The sequence below is a fragment of the Hyposmocoma kahamanoa genome, unplaced genomic scaffold, assembly GCF_003589595.1.
Source record: "Hyposmocoma kahamanoa isolate Upper Pololo Valley unplaced genomic scaffold, ASM358959v1 79, whole genome shotgun sequence".
NCBI classification, from domain to species: domain Eukaryota; kingdom Metazoa; phylum Arthropoda; class Insecta; order Lepidoptera; family Cosmopterigidae; genus Hyposmocoma; species Hyposmocoma kahamanoa.
This window is the reverse complement of record NW_020653993.1, coordinates 3726778-3754115: the sequence shown is the minus strand read 5'-3', so window position 1 is coordinate 3754115 and position 27338 is coordinate 3726778. Positions and strand designations below refer to the sequence as shown.

At 36.2% G+C, this 27338-nt stretch overlaps 1 protein-coding gene across 1 annotated transcript in view; it reads right to left on the bottom strand.

Annotated features, from left to right (window-relative positions):
- The window catches only part of LOC113233523 (irregular chiasm C-roughest protein-like), a 111353-nt gene that overhangs the window by 80334 nt on the left and 3681 nt on the right, over nt 1-27338 (bottom strand). Inside the window, exons 2-3 of the mRNA XM_026468645.1 lie at nt 20700-20850; nt 20107-20187 (exon numbers count right to left, since the gene is read on the bottom strand). Of these exons, the coding sequence (XP_026324430.1) occupies nt 20107-20187; nt 20700-20850 (232 nt within the window). The remainder of the gene's footprint in view (nt 1-20106; nt 20188-20699; nt 20851-27338) is intronic.

Below are 27338 nucleotides of genomic sequence, written 5' to 3'. Positions count from 1 at the left end.
GTTTGAAGCAAATAAACCTCAAGTACGCAACCAAACAGACCGAAAATGGGGAGCACAAAACTTTAAAATAGTGTATAAAGAGGCCCAAATAGGAAAAGCCCATTGCATAACGGATGGGTGAGCTGAACAAATACAATACGTGTACTCTCACAGTCTCACTCGCAAATGGTACAACTTTCTGTCGTTTAACTCACCCGATGTTTAAATTCGGTCCACTTTTAAGTGGTCTAAGTGAAACAAATAGCGATTATTAAATATTAAAAAAAAACATCTATATGATATATTGTATGCCCGAAGATAGAAAAAGACGGCGTGTACGGCCAAGATGGCGTTGACGGGACGATCTTGATGGGTTTGAGAGGGAGTGGTGGGAGATCGTCAAAGACCCCTGTCTTTGAGCAATGGAGGATTTATACGCATTCTTTTCTCCATTCTACTTTTTCGTATTGCTCATGACAGAGCAGTCGTAGTCATGTAGGAGAATGTTTTAAGTGGCTGATGTAACTCACATTGTGATATCTCATCATCTCTCTCTCTCTGTTGGTGGACTCCCTCTTGCATTCACTCACTCTTGCATTCATTGTTGTGGTTCCCGTCTGAGACATAAAACCTCTGATAGTCGTCCGTACTCCACCCTATCTTGAAATATCTTCCTAGCCCTTCTACTCGTCAATCAAGCAACTTTGAACTCTCTGTACTATAGTTAAGTCGGCCAGACTTCTTTTGTCATGAAACTGCCATTCAAAGACTATCCATTCGCGTAATTTAGGAGCAATGATCATCGTTGAAAAAAGAAGGTTTTATACTAGTTTGTACTGGTACATCTTTTCGAACACAGATACTTATAGTATATTTAACGGTAAAATAATTAAACGTTTATAGAATAATTAAAAATTAAAATATAGATAAGGTGGATATTAAGCGGGACTTGCGGGAGAAACGACATAAACATACGAGAATAGCTACATCTCACGCTTTTTCTTCTGCGGTATGCGCTCAATGTGGTACCCCAAGGTTGCAAGAAAGTAATAAGGTCCCTTGTTGTATTTTCTTTTCTATTTGTTTCACATTATTGTGACGAGCATAATAATACTTTACAGTTTGCATTGGATATATAACTCAAATATTTATTGAACAATATTATTAAGTCGTTAGTTTCATTTGATCGTTTTCAATAATATGTCTCAAAAAAAGCTCATACAAATTACATTCATAACTTTACATATAAGCCAGCCAAAAGCGCCGAATATTTCGGCGCAGCAGAGATATGAAGCAATGCCAAAGTATGTTTTGATTTGTTTGACATTTGTTAGCATGTTAAATTTAGTAAATAAGAAAACGCTATCTTTCATCACTTGCAACAAATTCGGACCATGGACAGAGCAGCTGTTGCGGCAGAACAATTTGCGGGCTTGTTTACTTTGGTTCGTTGTAAAAGTTGAATTTTCTTTGCTTTACACTGCAACCAGAACGTTCTAACGTTGAAATGTTTCTGTCAATTAAAATACGTACAGGAAATAGAGTTGGCGTTAAGAAGAAAAATAAGAATCGGTTCAATACTCGTCGAGTTCTCCCACGACAAAATGTTCGTGTTTGCTTCTTGTTAATTTGCTTATTAAGTGAGGACGAATTTTGCGAGGCAAGTGTTGTTTATATTTGTTGCCATGAATATTTTGTATTAAATTTATAATAATTATTATTTATATAGAAAAAATAACAAAATTTGAAAATTGTCAGTACACACTAGGGCTGTTTGATAATTTTTTTTTTTTTATTATTATTATTATTATTTTTATTTTATTTTTTTAATAAATAACGCACACACTCAACATAGCCCCGCACTAGGGAAACCCTGTGTCGCGGGTGCCATGGACACACACATAGACAACCACAAATTACACCCAAACTCACGAGAGAAATAAATGTAAGCCATACAAACATTTCTCCCGGCCCGGGAATCGAACCTGGGACCTCTGCGTGGCAGTCCGGCATGGTAACCGTTCGGCCACAGAGGCAGTTAAATACGTGACTTTAAGTTTAAATAAATACTTTTTTCGGAATTTATTTTTATTTCTTAATTTAGGACTCTTTACTAAGCAACTGACGTTACTTTTTTTTAAATTACCACGCGAAAATATAAAAAGATAGACATTAAAAGTGGCCTTTTCCACTAGTCCCTAACAGTTGTCCCCAGTTGGTAGGTAAAGTGGATTTTTATTTTCCACTCTTCTCTACTACACCGTCACTGGTTGGAATGGAAAAAGTCAGATGACGTTGATATAATTAATATGCTTGAAAATGGCGAAATTGGAATTTCGAGTATTCCGTTTCTCATCTTCAATCAGATCACCAGAACCTTGTCAAATTATGATAGAACGAAAAACAAATTGATGGGTTAAAGAAGTTGGGACATCGCCCATCAAGGTGAATACAGTTAAAGAGAGATTACGTAGGAAATAAACCATCATGAAAAAATATTTTTTTTATTCTCAAAATCACGGACTTGTCAAATCGTCCTCATAAACAGCTGAAAACGATTTGTGATGACTTAAAGCTAATTTAGCTCTTTTTCTTAGATTTAGAATCTAGGCTTTTAATCAAAGCTTGATGACTTCCATCCTTGTCGTTCTCGCTAGGCTGCCACTTTTCCTTCGAACAAATTTTTAATAAAATCATCATCGAATATTCTCACGGCGCACTTTCCTTTAGCTAATTCTTTTCCTTCGCCTCCAACAACACATGTCAAAAGTTAGCTAGCTCCAAATTTCTTTGCCCTTTTGCGTCATTGCTGCCCGTTTACGTATCGCAGCTTTTCTACTTCAAGTGATGTCATGCAGCCCGCAAAACAAATGCAGGAGCGTGTGCTCTTATGCTCGTAACGTGACAACAAGCAGCCTTACTATCAAACACATTTATAAACACGGTTTTAGTTTGGTACTATACTATTAAATATGTTTTCTTCAGACGCAAAATTCTATCTACCTGAAATGAATCCAGAAAAAGCTACAATTGCTAAGCTTGGCACACCGATCCGTGCAGGTACAGTTGCATACTATCTACTACATGCATACGCTGCTACGTATCTCTCAGGATGAATATTCTTCTCGCTTTCTAAAGTATATACGAGGAGATTGGATTAGTTCTATTCGTAACTAGGGATCACACAACAAAGTAGCAGATTGCTCGCGGATTTCCGGTCTGTATTACGTCAGATCACATCCACATACGTAGCAAAAAAGACACTATTTTTCTTGAAGAAAAACAACACCTACAAAAATTAAATCTACGTGACTCCGGAAGAGACATTATATAAAATCCTCACACACCAGTACAACGTTAAGGGTCCAAGAGTTAAACCAAGAGATAGATTTAATTCCACTAGCCTTTCCCATATTTATGAGGTCGGAAACCCAAAAAAGGGCAACGGTTAGAGTTGCGACCTTGTTATTCGAATTCATGAATTACAATTTGTAGTGCCTGTCGCTGCGTGGATCTTATAGTTACGAGAGTGTAAAATACTTAAAACATTATTGTAAAGGTCGTAGATATCAATTAGAAGATGACATAAATAGGTGAGCTACCAGAATTTCTGAAGTACAGCTTAACTATTCTTTTTGTGACATACTTATATTGACATGATGAGTTGTCGCTGTTGGGGACTTCACTTCCCTTAAGCAGTTTTTCTGGCAGACGTTTCATTTTACCTTTTAGGTATATCGTCACCATCATCAGCCTACATCAACCCACTGCTGCGAAGGCCAATTCAATGCGCCAATTTTCAAGCTCCTGTACCCGCGACCCGCGATCCAACAAATCTGACGATATCGTCAAACCATCGGCCGGATGATTGTTAGAGATATACCATTTTTAATCATGGTTTCAACGTCCTTATTCTTTTTTTAAAATATTTGTGAACCAGTCATTCACAAAAACTGTTAAATATTGCATTATTCATTTAAATTCAATGAACGATCGAGTTACATCACTATTTTAAAAGGCAAAAAGACAACTAGTTTTGTAGATACACAAAATACCCATCCCGTCCCCAGTAACAACATTAAATGAAAGCCTTATTTTGAAAAAGCGAGCAACTTACAGACCTTTTGTGTTTACCTCTGTGAATTATTTATTTTGCTTCCCAACAAAGCGAACAGGCCCATGTTTCTCCGCCGAAAAGAATAAATAAATAGTAACCGCGGTTTTCTACAAAGTTCTAACTCAAGTTTTCACAAATTTCAAGAAAGTAACTTTGCAATTTTATGGTTTTTGTTTAAATTTAGATTGACGTGGTATTCAGAAAGGTTTCGTTTATTTTAAAACTTGCTCAAGAAGTTTTTTTTTTTCAGAAAAGGAACGAACGTTAATGAATTTGTTTATGTAACATAATTAATATTTATATGTATAGTATGTTTTCATGAAACATAACATTAACAAACTAACGTCGTTATCTAATACAATTCAATTTATCCTATAATATATTATGTATTTGACGAAGACTGATGATAAGATATTTGACATGTAATTATCTTATCGAGTTCTTAGGTCTTCACGATTGTTACACATAGGAAATAAAACTATTTTTCCGAATTTAAATCGCGTATATTTGTTTTTTCATAAAAACCGACGTTTTGGGCCCTTCACAGGTCTCATGGTCACGGTTGATTTAAGAAAAATAATTTCATTTCCTGTATGTAATTTTTATCCAAATTATATTGTCATGTAAACATAAAAGTATCGACTACAGTACCGGCATGCTATTATGGCCGTTTTAACAGATTGCAATAGTGACGTCAAATCTCAATTCATTATCGAAAAAAATATAATCAAATGGGAGTCGTATCTATAAGTTTTTAGATTTATAACCTATATTGCAAGGGGTAGCTGATTAAAAAGTTTTAATAAAACGAAAATAAAAATGTTCACTTAATATAGCATCAATTCGAAACTGCTTCATTTTGCATTGAACTTTGACGCTAGTTTGCCGGAGGTAGAAGTTGTGCTGGCCAGCGATTCCTTAGGTGAGGACAGTCCTAGGTGTCATTTTTAAAATTTTCGTAAAACAAATGCTAGTGTTGTGTCCATTGACTTACAATTATATGGACGTCGGGTCCGCGCTAAAAAGTGTCCGAACTTATAGGGCGTTAAAATCGTATACAGAGCGTCATTCACGCTTTAGTCTTCGTTTGTTCGACTGACAGCGAAGTAAGCAAAATTGGACAGTACTGCGATGACATTACAATTTAAATTCAACGTTTTAGCTTTTTCATATTCCTTTACATGTCACTACGTTTAAATAGGTTGACCTGGGACATTTTTTTCGTGGTTTTTGTATTGGACCCGTCGTCCATTTATTTGTAAGTCAATTTCGGTTGTGTCGTAAAATTATACATTCCATAAATTTTACTGCACGTCACAATTGACAATAATGTACTGCAATTAGCTCTTTCAACGTAGTTATATATTAATACGAAACTTGATGAGCGGACTACCGTCAAAACGGCCATCATAGCGTGCTGGTACTATAAGTTTTTCTTTTATTAAACCAAGTGATGTGATTGCAGTGCTATTCAGAGCTTAAAATAGCACTAATAGCTCTAATAGATACCACTTATCTTCCAAGATACTGAAAAAAACTTGTTGGTTACAAAATTGATTCACCATTCATAATTTTGCGTCAAGCAATGAGAAACTCTGTAAAATTCAGATTAAGCTTTCCAATAAAGTTGCAATTCCTACGAAGTCCCTTTGTTAACTCGTAAAATGTACCACCGTAGCGGGACTCAAAGGTTTATAAAGGTAATAAAATTATGTCTTCCTTGGACTTAGAAACTTCTTATCTATGCGAGAGGTGAAAAACAGCCAGGGATATTTGAAAGCGAACGATATTGCGAGGCAGAAGTAATTTTGACAGAAAATTTTATATCAAACCAGTGAGTTCTGGAATTGATGAAATATAATTATATGTCTCAAACACTTTTAATCATAAATGTGTTCTGTAGCTGTTTTACGAAGTTGCTTGTGTTTATACAAACACAGTTATACATCTGTTTTGTGTATTTATATGCGTATGATATTGTGCATATTAAATATTTTACTTATTCATTACTTATGTTGATTATTTTGTTTGTTTATGTGTTGTTTACGTAAAATTTTATTTATTTGGTGCCTAATTGTCTAGAATCTTTTTATTTTTTGTACCGAAATATATATTTTGATTGGGGTGTTCCAATTTATGACGGGCCATGGTAGAATAACAGCGAGGGCTATGATGTAATTAACATAGTCCTCAGATGCTGAGCCATGAACCCTTTTGCCATACTTTCCTTGATTTTAAATTAAAATTATTGTTATTCATATTTTATTTTTGGTTTAATGTTTAATACTTACGTATTTTGCATATGAAATAAAGCCCATTGTTTTCCTCTCACTTTAATGTAATTTGATTTTGTTGACCATTCTTGCATTTAGCGGGGAGATAAAAAATCGCAGTATAAGTACAATCGAAAATAACGAAGTCCTGAATTCCTAAAATATAATTTAACAATTCATATTCGCAATCAAATGGAACACGGCAAAATTTATCTGTAAAACGTTACTTATAGCACTGAAAATGTTCGTGATGTAGTCCACGATATGCATCGCATTAAAGGCACAAATTTTCATTTCACTATTACAAAATAAATGAATCAATTAAATATCCATTGAAATGCAAATGGTGATAACAGAACCACTTTATAAGCCATTAATACGGATAATTATAATAGATTGACCATAAAGGACGTGAGATATTACCACTAGCTAACTTTCAACAAAAAAAAAGAACTTTTTTTAAAGGCTATGATCATTTTAAAAATAATTAAAAACAAACGGGGAAGTATAATTTATGAAAAATATGTAAACTGAACCACACATCTTTACGAAATCAAACGCTATTGCAGTTAGGTTGTGATAACTGCCGTCTGCTAACTAAAATGTGACTAAATGACAAAATAATTTTTTGAGATATCATAAAAAACCATAACCCTGTTTAAGAATATTGAAAATGTTTAATAATATTTCAGCTGTGCACCGACGTCTTCCAACGTCTTTACACGCGCGCCAATCGCGCACAATTGCTGTATCACGCGCGACAGAGTGTCTGTGCAGAGCCCGTTATTGCCTCATCCACTGTATTTACCGGTCATAGCTCTTTCAGATTTTCACTTGTTTTGTTATTTACAAAATTCTTTAAACGAACACGACTTTGATAACGAAGAGACCATCAAACGGGTCAATTAAACGACACTTAGAGCTGTATTTTATAAGTAATGAGAGGAAGTTTTAAGAAAGATGAATTTTAAAATTACTCATCGTCATCAACAGCCTATCGTAGTCCACTGCTGGACATAGGCCTCTCCCAATGCGCGCCGTTTCGCCCAATCCTCAGCTAGTTACATCCATCTGCTGCCAGCAGCCCTTCGCAAATCGTCACTCCATCTGGCCATAGGGCGTCCTACACTACGTTTGTACTCAAGAACTCGCTTCCTACATAGGTTATCGGTTGTTCGACAGATATGCCAGCCTACTGCCACTTCAGCTTTGCTTATTCTACCACCTATGTCGACGACCTTGGTTCTCTGTGGGATAACCTCGTTCAGTGCCTTCAAATGATTACTAAAATTACTCGAAAGATGGCAAAAGGTCGCAGCTCAACATGGCCATTATGTAGGTAATTAGTTAAAGCAAACTTTAATTCATGTTGCAGAAGAAAAAGTCCGTTAAGTGTTTCCCGTCGCGTCCAAGATTTACTATTACATGCAGTTTATTTCATTGTTGTATTTAAATTTTCACTGTAAATACTGCAGAACAAATAAATAAAGTAAATAAAATACAACAAAATAAAAAACCACACGCGTTTAGAGGAACACTAGCAAAATTAGGGATATTGCAAACAATGCAATGATTTTTCAAAAACTTGGCCTTGGTCGAGTGTAATTTTTTCATTCATTTCTTTTAAGTTCCTACTAAAAGCGAAGCTACGAAGATGCCACAAGGGCGTACCGTGAGGATGGGCATGTTGTTCTAAATTTTATATGTAGTACAACGCATCTACAATAATACGGTGTGTCAAGTGGATCGAGATTGATTTTATATCCTTGTGAATTTTGTAAACTTTACACCGGCATAGTCCATCCTCACACTTTGGAACCGAGTCGATCTCGTACTGCATGGTTTCAAAGGAAGGCCCCCACGAAAATTAGGTTGTGGAAAGAACTCCCTGTCCGGGTTTTCCCGCAGGAACGTAGTACGGAGTCCTTCAAAAGGGGTTTGAGAAGGGTTCTGAAGTGTTTGAAACGCTCGTGACGCCTCTGGTGTTGCAGGCGTTCATAGGCGACGGTGACCGCTTATCATCAGCTGGGCCATGAGGGGGTGGGGTACGCTTGTTTGCTGCCTAATATAAAAAAACAAACCAGGAGAAAAAGTTTTTAATTTACTTAAGTTTGATTTAATCAATGTTAAACAGTAAATTTTAAATTGTCAGCTTTTTCTGCTTGGACTCAAAATTTAAAATAAGGTTTTTTTGAAATTTCGTTTTTATTCCATAGAGGTTAAGGCTGAGCCAATATTAAAACATGTTAAAAATTTTTATTTATCTAAACATAAAAGCCACAGTTTGCCGGGTCACTAGCGACTGGCTATAAACAACGTATGCCTGAAGTCATGCTGTACACATTTTTTTACAATCTACCTATATATAAAAACTTCTTAGCAAGCCATTCACTTTAGTCCCTTGCTACTTTAAGTCATTCGTGCTATAACTGCGATGCCTGACCACAGTGGTGCTATAAAAGCTCATGAGCACTTTTTATAGTCCTTTTTACGATCCAGCGCCAAGAAACCAACGTATTGTGAATGGGAAAGAATAACTCCTATATATTCCTCCCCTTCTTTCATTTGGAATATTACAAATGTTTTATACGAATGAAGAGAATCAACAATGTCTTCAACTACACATTTCTTAACATGGTTTTAAGACTAAACAATTAATTTTCTTGCCACTTTTATTTAAACAGATGATAGATAACACGTTTATTCAGCACAAATACAAACAGAAACAAAACATTTAGGAGTACAATCACTTCGCAAAGTATAACATACAATCACATAAAACATACATTATTAATTAATACACATTTATATATAACAAATACTGTGATAAAAACAAATACGGTGAGAGAAACAAACAAACAAATACTGTGAAAATTAACAAAATTTTATGTATGACTACAGTTTGTGCTGAAATGGCCGTGACTCGGCAGCGGTGGTTTCTGCCAGTACCATATGGTGATTTACAGGCATCCACATTTTTTGTATGATACCAAGAGACGAACAAGTCGTGGGCTTGGTGGTAAACGACACTCCTGTCCATAACAGTTGTAGTGCCGCTGAAAGCTTTCAACCACAAAGATCTGAGGGGCACTGCCACAGCGCCAGCCACCCCGAGACATAAATTGAAAAGTCCCATGTGCTTGTAATACCAGCACCCTTACCCTAACCCTTTAAAACCGAAACGCAGTAATGGTCACATTACTGCTGGGCGGTAGAAATAGGTAAGGTGGCAGGTACATCCCTGGACGAACTCTTTCACAAGGAGCTCTACTGCCATTCAATTACCTACTACTCAACCAGATCATCACAAACTGGGAAATTCCCTATACCATGCGCACCACAGAGCAACAGAACACCTTAAGGAGAGAGTTAAGCCATAATGTCACATGTTTTCCAAGGGCTGTGAACCTTCTACGACGTGCAGGTTCCACATTGATGATTTCCTTCATTGTTAGAGAGGCTTTTGTTTATTTATTTCGGTTTTCCGGGAACCTTCCAGAATGCCATTCTGCCACTTTGCGATAAACTAAGGACCGGGCAAAATTGCATACATCAATGGGGCAATGTGTAAAGGTGTACTGCAACTGTTTCATGATGACAACTTCTCGTGCGTTTCCATCATTTATAGGCCCTAGAAAAACCCTGGTAGTGACCCGTTTAGCTCTTATAGGTTATCTCTGGCTCTTGCAAATATTGTAAATGATAAATATATACAAATAGTTAATCGTAATTCACTCATTCAACCGCGGCCATCATCGCATCATCATCACGACTGTCCCCGCAAACTGGTGGAGACAAGTGGACTTTTTTCCGCTCTTCCCTTCCATATCGTCACTGGTTGGGATGAGTGAAATTTCATTTTCAACCCAACCATTTCTATTAATAAGTACAGTCAAGAATAAAATCGAGTCATTGACAAATATAGTTATTTAAAAACTTGGTATTTAATACCTGCTAATAACATACGTACATACCCGAATATTATACAAGCACAGCCAGACTACCGCCGAAAAATTTACACAATGTATTTAAAACATGTTGTGTGTTTTTTTAATTGTAATAAATAAAAAAGTATAAAGAGCCACCCGTAGAGTTTCTTGCTCATTCTTCTCAGGAGACCTTACGAATAAGTAGTAAAATTTAACCAATATGACGATGTCAAGTGTAATTTGAAATAAATCAAAGATTATTTGAGTTTAAGCTGTGAATTGTGAAGTGGGGTTTCATTCATCGATGTTATGATGTATATATTTGAACGTAACATTTGTAACACTTTTATTTGCCATTCAAAACCGCTGATGGTTTGGCAAACATTCTGCATTCTATTACTATGTCATATGAAAAATTATTCCAACAAATAACTTAGTACGTACAACTTGTTTTGAATAAACGTCACGGAACAAATTGCCCTCACAAACTATGCTATTCAAAATCACGTGACATATCCAGCGATTGTACATCTCAGTCCGGTGTTGAATTATTCAAAATGATAACGACAGCGCTATCTGAATCGTTGTGACATGCCTATGTTGCCGGCTATAGCTGTGATTTAGACATTTTGTACTTAGTGTGATCATTGACAGCTCCAAGAGACGCGTTGGATTATCGTGCCATCTCATACAAATTTTCATTACTTCACACAAATGAATAATTTACAAGAAATTATTGAACAATATGTACACGTGTTGGTACTCGTAAATCTAAGCAAATGATATTCCACTTACGGAGAAGAATTGGCCGTTGGACCGCCGAGGTAAATACATAAATGAAGTAAATACCACACACACTCATAGCGCCGCACTACGGATACCCAGTGTCGCGGGTCCCACACACATGCAAGCACGTATTCACGTACACACCCGCATACTCGCTCACTCACTCACTCACACTTGCCGACGCTCACACACTCGCGCACGAACACATTGTTTCTTGTTGTTTCTTGTTTATGCTACGCTTTATTTTGCAATACGATCGTATTTTTTACAATAATGTTACGTTCTTTAGACTCCTAGAGGGATTGAGCCTGGTGATCTGTAACACTGGTCCCCAATCTAGTACAGACTCCAGCTCTCAATAAGGAACTTGTTATTATACATGAAATGTAACTGCTTATAGATCTTTCTGAGAAAAATAAAGCTTTTTGTAAAATTAAATAGGACGTCACCACGGTACTACTTCATTTCTGTCTGTTCTGTCTTTAATTCGCAGGGTGATTATATATTTAATTGGAATTTTTAAAATCAATATTTTGTACGAGAAAGTAATACCTATTTCAAAATCGCATAAAATGCATTTTAGATTTGTATTTTAAATTGATCCTTATTATGCAAACTGACGACTCATATTATCCTAATTTGTTAGCACTTTATAACTGTTGCACCGCACGATTGCGTAGCAAATTAAAAAAAAAACTTTTCATACAAAGTCCAACGTCAAACTTTTACCACAACATTCACCCTTTGTATTATTTTGGCACTGCTACGGTTTCGTTATTGGATGGAAATTTCAAAGGCTTCCCTTTTCTGATGGGAATGAAGGGGAGGGGTTCGCCGTCGTCATGACAAACACATGTAGTGTAAAAAATTCATACGCCAGCTTTTGTTTTATGGTAATGGGACCTTGTAAAATGGAAATTGAAGTGTAAATAAAAATGTGTTCAATAACTAGCCTTTGTTCGTATAAAGGACCCTTTGACAGGGATTGAAAGTATTCTGCATATGTTTTCACGTCATTGTAGAATAATGGTACACCTACAAACACTTTTTACCTGCTTTATTAATTCTATTCAAATCATCTTTATTTCATAGTAAAACACTTTCACTTAAAATCATCATTTTACCTAATTAAATTCTACTGCCCATTCGTAAGGCAGAGTCCCCAGAGAAGAATGAGAAAGAAACTCTATAGAGTTCAATGACAAGCATTGTAGTGCATGAAATCGATACGATAAAAAGTACTACCAATTTAGAAAAGTTCGTTTTTCCAAATATTCTTACCTACAGGCTTAGCATGAGCCTGAAGACAAAAGTATCTCTTCTTCGAACTGCAAATTTTCTCTCGATAATGACGTCACTACGAATTATCTCTTCAGGCTCGAGCACAAGCGCTATGAACTTTAAGTTATCGCGCATGCAAATGTCAAATGAAAACAATTTATCTCCAACCATAGGACGACAGCTAAATTTTATATACTTTTGACAGATAGTCGTAGTAAAATATCGCTACTACCCTTGGGGCAGAAGACAGAAACTACGCGTAGAGAAAACTTTGCCTACCCGCTCACGCCATACATGCAGCCGTAGACGCATACCACACCTAGAGGTGCCGGTGATGATTCTATACCGATTTATCGGATATCGAAGTTATAACAGGTAAAAGAACTAATATTAATTACTATTTCGGTAACTACTCTAGCAAACCGTAAAGTTTTTAATGCCTGGGTCTGTCATTTAAAAAAAATAAACAACTTCAAAAATACGTCACGACAATCGTGTGTGTTATTGTTTGGGCTGGTGATTTCGGTGTTTATTTATTGAAAACATACCGTAAGTAGCGTTTTTTAAGTTTACCATGAATATAAATGTTTGCAAACTATACTTTAAGGAGTAATTTCATGGTAAACTTTAGAACCACTCAAACGGAATATTATCATATTTATCCAAGTACACCAAAAATTTCATTAGTGCTTTTTAAGTGCAGGATTTGCGGTGTATTACTGCATTTTATTTTAGATGTTTTTGTTGGTAGTAAGGAGGGTATTTATTTAGCAATGCAGAATAATATTTTTTATTTATAAAAATTTGTATTTAAATTGAATGCTTTTCTAATTTGCGAAACCAAATAGCCGCTATTTTGCGGTAGGAGGAGCGCATCGCGTGAGCGGATATAGTAGAGAGTTTCTTTTCCTGTTACGTCGTGCTCGAAGGTCAGACATAATCGGTATAGAAGAGAGAGATATCTCTACGCGCTTAAGTTTTATCTATTTCCCCTCATGCTAGGCTTAGCGGGCTTGCTGACATCGATTTCGGGACCTACACATTTAGAGCGTACAATGATAACCGATGGACAAGGTCAACATTTTGGTTCTAGAGAGAATTTCTATGTAGGTTGTTAACAAAATCCTGGAATAGATTTTAATAACCACGCATTATTTCAAAAGCTACCAAAAAATGTTTCCCATTTTGAGACATACAATTATACAAACGCCGTATCAAGACTTCACTCTTGTAATTTCAAACGTGATCTGACATGACAGAGGCAAAATCAAATTAAGGATAAAATTCATAGAACAATTATTTGAGACCCATCTGACAATGCAAAAATTCCAATTAAGCAGAATAATTATGAATATCTTCGTAACATTAAAATGAATAGTTAAATATAGCCTTATAAAATACGACTTGAAGATAGAAATTATTTTGAGAAATACAACCCTTTTGAATAACTTCACGCAGCAGCAAAAAAGCGACATTGGTGACGTCAATCAACCATTTTATTACATACTTATCATGTAATAAAATATCAGGGAATATCAAGGAAATAAATTAAAATAAGCGGTCAAACAAATTTATATCGAGCTCTTATGAGTTTTTTCGTATCTAAACTATGTCAGCTGATCTGCAAAGGGCCAGAAATATTGGTTTGTTTTGTTTGAAAAGAACAAATATACACGATATAGATTTTTTTATAATATCAAGTGACGGGACGAACAAGTCATGCAACTGATTGTAAGCAACACGCCTGTCCATAACAGTTGCAGCGCCTCTCAGAGCTTTACATCCCAAAGATCTGAGGGGCACTGCCATTGCACCCCGTCACCCTGAGACATAAGTTGACAAATTCCATGTGCATATCCCCTGCATCCCCTATCCCCTGCATGACCTCTAATTTTCACATTTTTTCGATTCATCCTCGAAATGCTACAGGTTATTAGGACAAAAATTAGATAATTAATTGTATTTATGCATGATCGACAACTGTCACTACGGTTTTTTTTAATCCCTTTAGTTTTAGAGTTATTCCGCTAAAACGAATTTGGTACTTTTAATGCGCAAAATTCAACATCTCCTGTCGCATGTCACGCGAACTTCAGGCATATATTTGTTTCACAAATTAGGGCGGAGCCAACGTCAAAACTTTTTTGGCATGCTCCCTCTTAAAGCTTAGAGTTGTTTTACAACGTTACGGGAAGACGAGTCGCTTACCACCAAGCACCCGAATTGTTTGCTCCATAGCTTGATATCATAAAAAAGCTAAAACGCAGTGTACTTCAATAATAAATACCTACGGTCTTTGTTTATCGGGGCCGTATTTAAATAAATGGCTGTTACCGATCGCGAGACGGATCAATTCATGTTGCGGGTCGAATTTGGCCCGCGTGCCGCCATTTTCCCATCCCTGTTGTGACTATAACGAAAGTTAAAAATTACAATGGGCAGTATTGACTAAGCCTACAGTCATCAAAATATTTAAAATGTGCCGTATGTCAACAATAAACGGCATATTTTAATATGTCTTCATTATGTACATTTATGAATATTATAAGTTATATGTCCCCAAGGTATTCGTAGCCGGGAAGCGCAGTTGTTGTTTACTTTCGAAATCGCTAACACACAGAACCTATCGAGTCGCTCGTTTATAAAGAATTGATCATCAACTCTCTTTTCTTATAACGGAACCAGCTATCATCGTATCATAACAGATGACTTCCATTTTTTAACCGACTTCAAAAAAGGAGGAGGTTCTCAATTCGACTGTATGTTCTTTTTTTTGTTTTTTTTTGTATGTATGTTACGTTGTGTGTTTGTGTTTTGTATGTACGACTTCTTCATCCCGCTGCCTTATATCTTAAAAAAGCTCCTTATTGATGATACGACAGATAACATCAATTAAAGAAATATCAGTACTTATGTACTCTTTTTGAGATGAATAAAATTTCAAGTTCGAAATCAACAACTGAGACATACAAAAAAAATTGAGCGTGTCAAAAACAGTTCATCTTATATTTATTTCTCATTTCAGGAACGATGTATACAATATGTAATATAGATTTGTATGTATATATATAGTTGATTTAGCTCATAAATTTATTTGCCATGTTACAGACTATAGCATTTAACATGTCAAAAACACAGAATAAATATCTTGTTAGTAATTTATTGTATTGCATAATTAAATTCAAAGATGTACAAACGTACAAATAAAATATTAATAAAATCATAATGGTAATAATATTTTTCACCAAAAAAAACTCAACAATAAATTATTAACAAAGACACGCATAAGGTCAAAATATTCGTCAACTTTGAAGAAGGAATTTTCTTTTGAAGGGCATTTTATCATCTTTTAAAATCTACGAAAGAAAAGTAAAAAAATGCCTTTGGCTGACAAATTTTAAATTGTAGCGAGTGTGAAACACGCATGTCTGTTTTGGATATCCCAATACGGGGTAAGAAAATGCAATATTACCCCTGGAGTTGAATTCCCAGTATATCTGAAATGCGTTGAGCCGTAAGTTTCTGTCACATGTCGTTAGATTAATATTAACAATTTTTTTACGGTATTCAGACTGATATCTCATGAGATATTGTTATTTCTCATTAGTTACAATAACTGATTTTTGGATATAAATACAATGTTTATGTTTCTTCTTCTGTGCCTATTTTTTTATGATAACAAGTGACGGGACGAAGAAATCGTACGCCTGGTGTTAAGCGACAAGTATGTCCATAACATTTCCAGTGCCACCCAGAGCTTTAAATCGCAAAGATTTGATGGACCTTGCCACTGCGTCTGTCACATGTTGACAAGTTTCATGTGCTAGTAATTTCTCCAGCACCCTTACTCTTAAAAACCGACGCAGTAATACTCAGGTTATTACTTCGCAGCAGAAATAGGAAAAATGGCATTGCATCTCTCTTCAGAAGTAATAATAAAAGTTATAACAATAACGCTCGGCGCGACTCGCAACATCATTCGGTTCATAAGCCAAAGTCCTTGACTCTGGTCAACTTTGTCATTCCAGAATTCAAAATTGATCCTTTAGGCATATTATTCAATAAAGTACAATACATGAAAAACATAGCAGGGTAAGTTATAGCTAATGAAAAAACAGAACCTAAGCAATGTATACTAGTTTTCAATTTCCACCTTAATACACGGATATTCGTCGGCAATCACTACAAGACGAAACAATCAACGTGAAGGGGTACAACATTGCTACTTTGCGACAAAGGTTAGGCTGTAATACCTACCCAGATGACATGTGGCTTTAATAATATAGGGTTATTTATAACTTACTACGTAACCAATAATACATTGTTACGTGTGAATACTACTACTTATCAATGGAAATACATACATATGTACTTCCATTGATAAGTAGACAAATCGATAATGTGAGAGATGTTACCTTCCCATCAACCACCTTGAGAGGTGGACGTGGAACACATTCGCCGCCAATTCGGGCCCACCAGTAACGAGCCACAGACTGGGTGGTAATACGTCTCTGGACAAACTTTTTCGCAAAGAGCTCAACTACTCTACAGTGAGTTTAGCGGAGAAATAATTCAAAGTTAACGAGTCAGAAAATTTAATCTCGATATCAAGATGAATCCAGACGTGTTCTGGACAGACTGATAATTCTACCGTCAATGTTACAATGATCAGAGCAATACTAGTTATAGTTTGCTTTGTAAATAAACCCGTCAGCTATTTTTACGACTTAACATTTTAAGTTCAAGTGTATTCTACTTACTTTCCATATGCATTAAATGTAAAGCTTGAATATTCCAATCTCGTTTTCTTGCCTCAGACGGCGCTCTAAATAAAGAGAATTGCTATTTATGCCCCGATGATATGCCTTGACTCAAAGTGAAATAGAGGCGGTATTAAATTTTTAATCAATAGTGAATTATACTCAAACTCGACAACATCGTAAGATATGGAAACTGATCCTCGGCTTCGACTACATTTTCGTGTTCTATGAAATTGTGTGTTTTATGACATGATGTCCAAATAATTGTTTGGCCGACTGGAACACCTAACGGATATCAGCTTATGGATAGCTATAGAAAGAAGGGAAACTGCCAGCTTTTTGAGCAACCTTATACGTGGACCAAATTATATCCATTTAATGTTGCCTTAATCTTGGTATTTTACATAATGGTTGTATGTCTTGTTAAAGACTCGTAGATGGACTGCTTTATATTAGTATGCTGGTCTGGATGCTAATTGGAAAGTGCGTAGTAATTATCGTACGTTTTATGCTAATGCTTTGACACTGGGTGCACATTAAGAACCTACACTTATATTTAAAAAATCACGATCAGAATCACACAATGTAAAATCATATTCGCCGGGATCGAGTTTTGTTGTACAATCCGAAATAGGAGGAATTGTGGCGGCAAGAACAGAACATCGAAGAAGGTTCACAATGATTAAAAAATGTGGCCATAACCCTTCACTTGAAGTAGTCCAGTGGCCTGTCTCAAAAACACCCAACTCATCAGGGAGGTGGTTTAAAAAATCTGAATAAAAAATAAAAAAATAAAAATTAAAAGTCGATATTTTGTAAACCGGCTCAATTTTATGACGCAATTAATGCAACTAATAGAAAGCTCAGTGTCAATCATAAAAAAAATGTTTCGCTGTATTCAGGATACAAAAAAGATGATGGGTCGGCGACAATGATCATGTCGTCAACGGTTTCCGAAATTTTTATGAGTCCTTTTGATTAGAAGACTGCACCTATTTACAAATGTCTGCATTCTGTCTTTACAAACTACAACGTTGAGAGAAAGGTTTCCGGTTACACTAATAATCTTCCCGTAAAATATCTTCAACTTGAAATACAACACCTGCAAAACGAATATTCGTACATCTCAGCCGCCTTCTCCCGAGGCCACCAACGTCCTAAGTCTTGTGTACGGTACAAAGCACCGCCTCAAAGGAGTACACGTTCTCCTTTGCATTTATCAGTTGTCTTTGTGCGATTGTATTAGATATGTTAATTTCGTGGCAATCTGTATTTTGATACTGTAATACGAATTGAATCACTTTGGGCAATGTATCAAAGCTTGTTTTTATTAAACGCTTTCACAAAAACAATTTTATTTATTTTAACGTGAGAGATAACTGACAGATATTATATAAATATTGTGAATTTTATCATTTACTTTCTTGTCACCTGTTTGAGCTTAAATATACTTTTGATAGCTTTTGGTATCTAAAATATGAGAGAGTATTTGTGCTTCAATGTAATTTAGTTTTGTTTGTGATTTACTGTTATAATTATTATTTTCGTGTCTTACGTGTGATTGTTTTCAGTTATGATTCTAATATTTTTTGTATTTTCTGTCTTGTCCCTTTTCTTTTTTATTACGATATTCTTCTTCTTTCTTCGTAATTGAGAGGTCGACGATTAGAATCCTTATAGTGACGTATACCTATGATAAGGGCGAGGAAAAACATCTTGAGCTAACCAGTATTTCGAAGCAGGTTTACAACCTTTTCGTAGCAGTAAAGCTCCTTCCGAAAGAGCCGCCCTTTCTGTCGCCTAGGAGTAATGTCAGAATAACTGCGTTCTGATTTGCAAGGATAAGGGTGCTGGTGAAATTACAGGCACATGGGACTTGTCAACTTATGTCGCAAGGTGATTAGCGCTGTGGTGACGGTAAGATTTGAGTAATTTAAAGTTCTGATTGGCACTGCAACTGCTATGGCTTGGCGTGTCGCTTACCACCAGGCGCATGTTTTGTTCATACCGTCACTTGTTATTTACACTTAGCGACGAACTAAAGCTTCGCCTTGGAGGATACCTGTATTTAGCTTACCATTCTTACCGCATCACAGTTAATAGAATCTGTAGATACCCGAATCAATAGATGGTTATTACGTGCTCATCTTCCAATTAATTGGGCTCTTTGAATGGTTTGAAATGTTAAATTATGTAATTTACTGAACAGAAATAATGATGAAAGCTATAATAATGAAAGGCGCGTGAGACGACCAGCGCTATGCAACGCGAAAAGTGTGCGTTCGTATACGGCGGGCGGCGGGCGCACACACATACAAACCACGCTGCTACATTTGTATGGAGTTACCATATTGTCTTTTTATACTATGCTATTGCGTTGCTACCATTAAAAATTGTTAGAGTCAAAAAACTAATAAAAGGAATATTATAGAAAATCGAACATCTTTATATTTTTCACAAAAAATTACACATTATTAATTCAACACGTATATATATTTTTTAAATATCATTTATCGAAAACAAAACCAAAATACTGATTTGTGTTATGTTTTATGATTTGAAGAGAAATCTATTCACCACACATTAAATTTCTCATGAAAAAGTGTTAATTTACAATGCGATGTATCGTGCTATGGTTTGAAACATACTTTTAGTTATTATAGTATAGTTGAATCAACTTTGCAGTAACCCTCAATGCACACGCAAACCTGTCTGGTGTTAGTAAAACTGCGCATCGACTTAGCTAGTTTTAGTTAGACGGGTTGTAAAGGATTAAAAACTGCAGAAGAAATAAAATACGACATAATACTAGATACGACATTGACGTTGAAGGCTATATTTGAATATATGTGAATTCTAAATTAATTGGCCTTGGAATATGTCCCTGGAGGTGTCTTGTTCCAAGAGAGACGTCGAGTTAGTGGAACTCATGACATTTATTAAATTGATTAATTTAATGATAATTAATTAATTAGTCTTACCTCTAGGCCCTGAACTAACTTGGCACTGATAGAGAGCGTCGTCATCGAGGGTCACTTCAGCTATATCAAGAGAGTAGTCTCCTGTAACAAAAATATCATAATTCTATAAAGTGGTACAACCAATAAGTAAATGTGTTGAAGTCTCTGTCTGTGGATTTCTTGCCTAAGACATAACAAGACCAAGTGTAAAGGCACTTGTTCGGCAAGCAAACTTAATCTTCGACTCAATTTCACATACCAGCACTTGAAACTTGAGACTGCGGCCTAACAAAACCTTCACGAGTATGGAGAGGTCCTGCCCAAAACTTGGAACAATATGACAAATACATTGAGTTCAGCTTAGTTAACTTGGTTTCTAATATCTGCAAATAGTATGACGAGTAAAGTTGTTTTACAGTCAAGAACATGTGGACATGAGTCAGAAAGATATTAAAATTTCAAATAATTCATTTCCAAAATAATGAATAAGATTCTAGAACTGATCTTCAACATTACAGAACAAAAACATTGGTTTTAATCCATAGCTTACGTGAGAAGCTCTTTTGCTACCATTGTATCTCTTTAACTTCTAAAGTAGTGAACTATATCCTTACCTTCTTCATCACTGCCTATCATCTTATACTGCTCATATCCATTCAAATGCCGATGAGTGCCAAGTCCGAAGTCGTCTTTTGTCCATTGAAGTTGACCAACTTTATTCTCTACTCTGCAGGGAAGTGTCACCCTCGATCCCACTACAGCACTCTGTAAAAAAAGAAAACATATTGAAAAATGTTTGTTTTATTAAATAAGACATAAAAGAATCATCCACAATAACTCATTCGACGACGACAAAATTTCGACGACTTTTTATTTTATGAAAAAAAACATAAATAATCATAAAAATTCAAAATATATTTATTCACGGCTAAGACAGTTACAATTTAAGCTGCCAAAAATATTAAACACAGCTATTCAAGCTCTCGAGAGATGGTCCTGAGTGACCTAAAAAGAAAAAATCTCGAGAATTTCAAACGTGTCCTTGTAAAATCTTTCATCTTTTTACGGATCGCTCGTTGACATAACCTTGGCACTTCAACTTGTGACGTTAATAACATTCATCTCTCATTTGCCACGTTACAAGAACATAATTTTAAGTAACTTTCAATATGAACCACCAGGAAAGACTCCAAAACTTCAACCGTCAAACCCAAACCCGAATATTAATTCCCCCAGACCTTAAACCATAAATCAAACATTCCGGCAAAATCCCTGCGGAGTAATAACAATCCCCGATATTATTCTTTCCCTCGGCAACTAAAGTTGACATGGTTCGTGAATTTTCTGTGGATATTAAAAATTCTTGCCTAGAGGACGACTATTTACAAAAGTGAACGGTGGCAAGCCAATACTACTCTGATACACACATGCCATAAACCTAGCACAAGGAAACTTGTTTTCCAATAAGGACAAGCAATTCAAGCTGTGAAAGTCCAGCTGGATGAACGTATGTCTCTTGTGCAAGCGGTCTGAGTAACTAAGTCTTCACAAATATTTTTTTATAAGATATTTTCTGACGGGACGAACAAGTCGTGCGCCTGGTGGTAAGCGACACGCCTGTACATAGCGGTTGTGGGGCCATCAAAAACTTTATATCACAAAAATCTGAGGGACACTGCCACTGCGCCCGTCACCCTAAGACTTATAATGACAAGTCCCATGTGCTAGTAATTTCACCAGCACCATTAACCTTCAAAACAGAAAAAACAGTGATACTCAAATTATTGCATGGCGGCAGTAAGACGTAAGGCATTTCCCTGGACGAACTCTTTTACAAGGCTTTCCACTGCTACTTAATCTATAAAATAAAAAAATAAAAAATGTTTCTTTATTTAAGTATACACCCATAAATAGGTTTAACATTACTTATTACATTACAATTAAATTGAATTTTATTAACGGAAAATTATTATTGTTGATGAAGTTAATAATTAAGAATTAAATTTAATTGAATTTACATTACAAATAGTAGTATAATTATAATTTATTTATTTATATTTTAAAGTGAAGTTTAGTGTTCGCTTAGAAAGTAGCGCGTATCGCATACTGTCCTTACAATAATATTGGCCGAATCGCTCAATCTCGTAAGAAAGGACCAATGTCTCTTTCGTATTATGGCGAAAACATCATCTACTCTATTGACGGCAAACTATAGTCTACACACCGCCAAGGACGCGGCGCATATAGCACGAAATGCATTGTTGTATTGAACTCTGAGTCTAGCAAAAGGTCGCTTAATATAATGATACCACAATTGACTAGTGTAGAACGCCTAACAATAAGCCCCAAACAGAGTTATTCTTACTTGAACTGAGCAATTATCGAATCGACGCGCCAACATGTTACTCTTCATGACTATAGTCCGCCTCTGTCGCTCTAGATCTTCATCGTCTCATTTGTGGTAAGTATATGCTATAAGTATTTAAAACTCGCTAAATTACTTAGTACGGTGCCATTTAATGTGACAGGCGGGATGTTGTCCGGTCCTCTGCCATACTTAAACGCCATTAGTACAGTCATGTTAACATTATAGTTGAGGCCATGCGATGCAACATATCGTTCACAAATAGTTACCAGTAACTGTAGTCCAGTGATAGATGGGCTCAGTAGATCCATGTCGTCTGCATAGTTCTATACTTTAGTTAACTTATTGTTAGCATCTAAATAAAAGAATACATTATCATGTTCATACGTGAGGCGCACTATAAGTTTCCGGGATGAATAAGAAAAAAGTACTATAAATGATCAGAAATGAATTTATTCTTTCTCAAAATATTCTCCGTTAGCGTTAATGCACTTTTTCATATGAATGAACCAATTTTGGACTGTACGCGGGATGGCTCATAAGATCAACGTTGTTCACCTTCAAAAATTCATTGCCGTGTGAGAACTGGCATTATCGTGGTGCAAGATGATACGGCGTTTACGGTTATATTTACGGAGTTTGTCAATAACTTCCAATAAACCGGATTCTCCAAAGCAACAGTAGCCACGTGTCCAGTTTTATTAAAAAAAAGAAACAATCTTCCGCTTAGAGGAGTGCCTCTAGAAGGAGCGGATGATTCCTTCTTTTTGTGCAAAGTGTTGCACACGCGCTACTTTGGTTGGTATTGGCTCATCTCAAAAGACTCATACGCTCGATTGCTGCTTTGTTTTGTGATCGTAACTATATATCCATGTTTCGTCACCTGTTCCTATGACCCACACCAAATACCCCCTTTCCAACAACCCATTTCCATCATTTTGAAGAAAATCATCCGCCTCGAAGTGTGGCTGTTCACGCATGAAGATTCATTTTTATAAATAGCGCCTAACTTTAATTTAGGTGCAATTACTTTAATGGTTGATTTTGCTATGTCTCCAATTCAAGGCGTTTTTCCCTCAATATATTTTGAGTAGTGTCGTAGTGAGAACCTATTTTTTATTATCTCCAGTGTCAAGTCCTGTATAGTGGCGAACTAGGGGATATTTCAATAAAACTTAGCAAATAGACGTAATTCCACGTAGTCCTACTTTTGAGGTCGGTTTTTTTGGTACTCTATATTGAGATTATATCCTCATGAAGTTATGTCACTATAGCAATAGTAATTATTTAAATATAAACCCTTTTGGGTTTTACATCGTCTTACCGTTTCACAACTCTTAAATAGTAAGTTATTTTTCTACTACAATAATATTCCCGCCGATTTTCTTTATTCACCGTTGCTAGGATGGGCTAGAAGAGATCTCTTCTAGAGATAAGCTCACCGTTGTTGTATATGTCCTTTGTAAATTTTGTGCGATAAAGACTTGTTACATCTGATACGTCCGTACGTATCTTTCCTTGCACCTAAACGTGCCTGAATGTCAGAAGAGTATTTGACATTTGCCCCTTTAGTGACTTCTACAGTAACTAATTCTCGATCATCCCCATTCACGCCGACCTTCTTCGTTTCCCATGATCAGGTTTTTAATAAAATCACCACCTTTACTAGTAATGTTGAACTGGATGACGTGCTTATTTATAATGCTAAGAGTCTACGCAAACGGAGTATTTATACGCACCGACGATGCCGTAAACGCGTCATCTCCGCGTATACGCGCCGCAGACGCACTGAAGTCGCACGTCAACTCCTCGCATTTTGAAAAGAGATAGTTTTAATTTTAGTTTTGTATGTTAATTTCAGTTAGTTTTTGAAATGAAGCAACTACATAAAATTCTAAGTGTAAAAGCTTCTTGCTAAGAACGCGGTGTTTACAGGCGTTTGTATCGATTCACTACAGCGCGGCGCGTATAAGTACGCGTGTCGTCGGCATGTGTAAAATACCCCGTATGCACAATATGCATATCATATATATATATATCATATCACATATATCATTTGTCATCAGCAATCAATATTGCTGATGACAAATATAATTAAAAAAACATTCAATATATAAATCCACATAAAATCCATCAAAAATGGTTATATAAAACGTCTTTTCTTTATAAAACTGTGATTTTCCATTGCAATAATAAAACTAACATAATACGATAAAACCAAAGCACAATATTGAAAGACTATTAAACATACCGTAAAATTTGCTTGAATGGGCAAACAGCATCTCGAATATTGAATATCAAAACTATTTTATTAAAATAACATGAAATTCTGGACTAAATTGAATAACTTAGTACACCGAGTTATGTTATAATTTCATCATCTTTGATTTGACATAAGCATATAACATAAATACAGATGTATTTGAGAAAACGTTTTTTATTTGACAACTTTATCCTAACGTTGAATTTTGTCCTAACGTTGATGACAAGGTTATCATTTCTAACCTAATAAGAGAAAATTCATAATCTCCACGAAGGAGTTATAAAAATTCTTTGGGGATATTACGTAAAGCCAAAATGAATGTTCTCATGTACCTATATAAAAATTCTTGCCACGATATTGTGTAGTTGATTTTCCTTAAAAAGCAAACGCCAACGCTACACCTACAAAGACAAAATTGGCAAAGTTCGTTTTTAATTAAATCAGAACTGTGATCCATGAACGATGTGGTTTGAAAGGGGATACAGTGACAAAAATAGGAAAAGTAGGGTATGTTGAGGTGGTTTGAGCACACGAAGCTAATGAATGAATGTAAAGAAACGAATGAAATGTATAGAGCTAATGTGGAAGGCATCATTGGAAGAGGACAAACACGATTATCATTCACAGGTCAAATTGAGAATGTTCTTAAAAAGGTTGGGAAGCGTGGTAAGAAGAATAAGAGAGCTTTAATAAAAAGATTGATTAATAGAAAGATTGATAGGTGAGGCAAGACAGGTTTTTATGGATAGTGCTAAGTGGCGATCGATAGTGTCTCCATACCGTAATCCAAGGGTGTGAGTATATATAGGTAAGTATAAGAACCGTTTTCAACTTAGGTGGGCCTTTATAGACACCTTCCACCCGGGGACGTCAGGATTATGTCGGACCCGTACCGACTATTACTATACTTCCGATGGTAACACGAGAACGCAATTACATACTACCGCGAACCCACCAGCGACCGCAGTCTCCGGCACCACCTTGAGAGACTACTTAACGATTCCTCCTCTATGTTGATGACGTACCGAAACACAGTGCATGTCATCCAGCCTCAAGAATCTGTCTCCGTTAGAACACCGAATGTCCCCACAACCAACGCCCGGATGCCCTTGTAACATAGATGTGCGACGTAGCGAGGCGGTATGCGAGAAAAATCCACCAATATAATTACTTTATTTTCCTGGCCTCGCTTAACACAGCTCTGGTGGAAAAGTAAACAGAGCGATCAGCTACGACCGCGTCGCGGTGCCATAAGCATTTTCCAAGCCAGCACTGTCAGTGACTCGAATGTCACAATATGATTGTAATAACACGCTACTTGTTTCATGGTATTATTTGTTACTAAATTTTCATATAATAATCATTGTTTTACTTAATGCTCTTTGACTGAGTTAGAAACAATGCACAAAACTATTCAAATGTTTCGAAATCAATGTAATTAGTCGAAAATCGATTGTCACATGTATTGTATTGGCGTATAGTGTAGAACCGGGTTGAGGATTAGCCGGTCAAAAACCGAACAGCTTTTTCTCGACTTTGGCGGTGCCTCCAGCTTTACCAATATTGCCTTAGATGGTGTATCCCTACCAGTCTACTCCGATTTTTGGTACATCGGTTCGTTAATACAGAACGACGGCGAGATTAAGAACAGAATACGGACAGGATGGATGAAATGGCGACAGGTCAACGGCACTATTTGCGATCGGCGAATGCCACTTAAGCTAAAGGGGAAAATTTACAAGACCGTGATTAGACCTGTCATGTTGTATGGATCAGAATAATGCGAATATTGAAATGGGTGTGTGGAGTGACGAGAAAGGATAAGATGGAGGAATGAGTACGTCAGGGGAAGTTTGAAAGTGGCGCCAGTGACGAAAAAGATGAGGAGCAATAGGTTAGCGTGGAATGGACATATCATGAGGAGAGAAGAATGTCATGTGACGAGAAGAGTGCTAGGTATGAATGTGGAGCGATATAAGGGGAAAGGAAGGCCAAAGAAAAGATGGATGGATTGTGTGAAAGATGACATGGATAAGAAAGGTCCAAGTATAAAAATGACGGCTGATAGGGGAGAGTGGAAAAAAAATACATGTTGTGCCGAACCCACCTAGCGTGGGATAAGCACAGGAAGAAGAAGAAGAAGAAGAGTATAGTGTAGAGCCGCGATGGAGTCTTTCACCGATAACGTTTTAAAAAAAATCAGCGGCACTAACAGTTGACACTAGACTAATTTCGAATCTTAGAGGATGGAACTGAATTCACAACGCAACGTGACAATCACAGCTCAGCTTTTTTTATTTATTTTTCTTGAGGAAAAATAATTGAAAACAACGTATTCGTAATAGATTTGATAATTACATAAACAAATAAATATTGGATAACATTACATACGTTGCACTGATCCCAAAGTAAGTTGCTATAGTACTTGTGTTATAAAGTAAAGTACTTAAGTACCACAAACACCCAGATCCGAGACAATATAGAAAAGTTAGTTTCTGCACGGATCCGTCCGGGGATCGAACCCGGGATCTCAGAGATGGCGACACCATGAAAATCGGTGTACAAGCCATTCGACCACTGAGGCCGTCAAAACATATTTTTATTTTTTTGGCAATTAAAATTTTC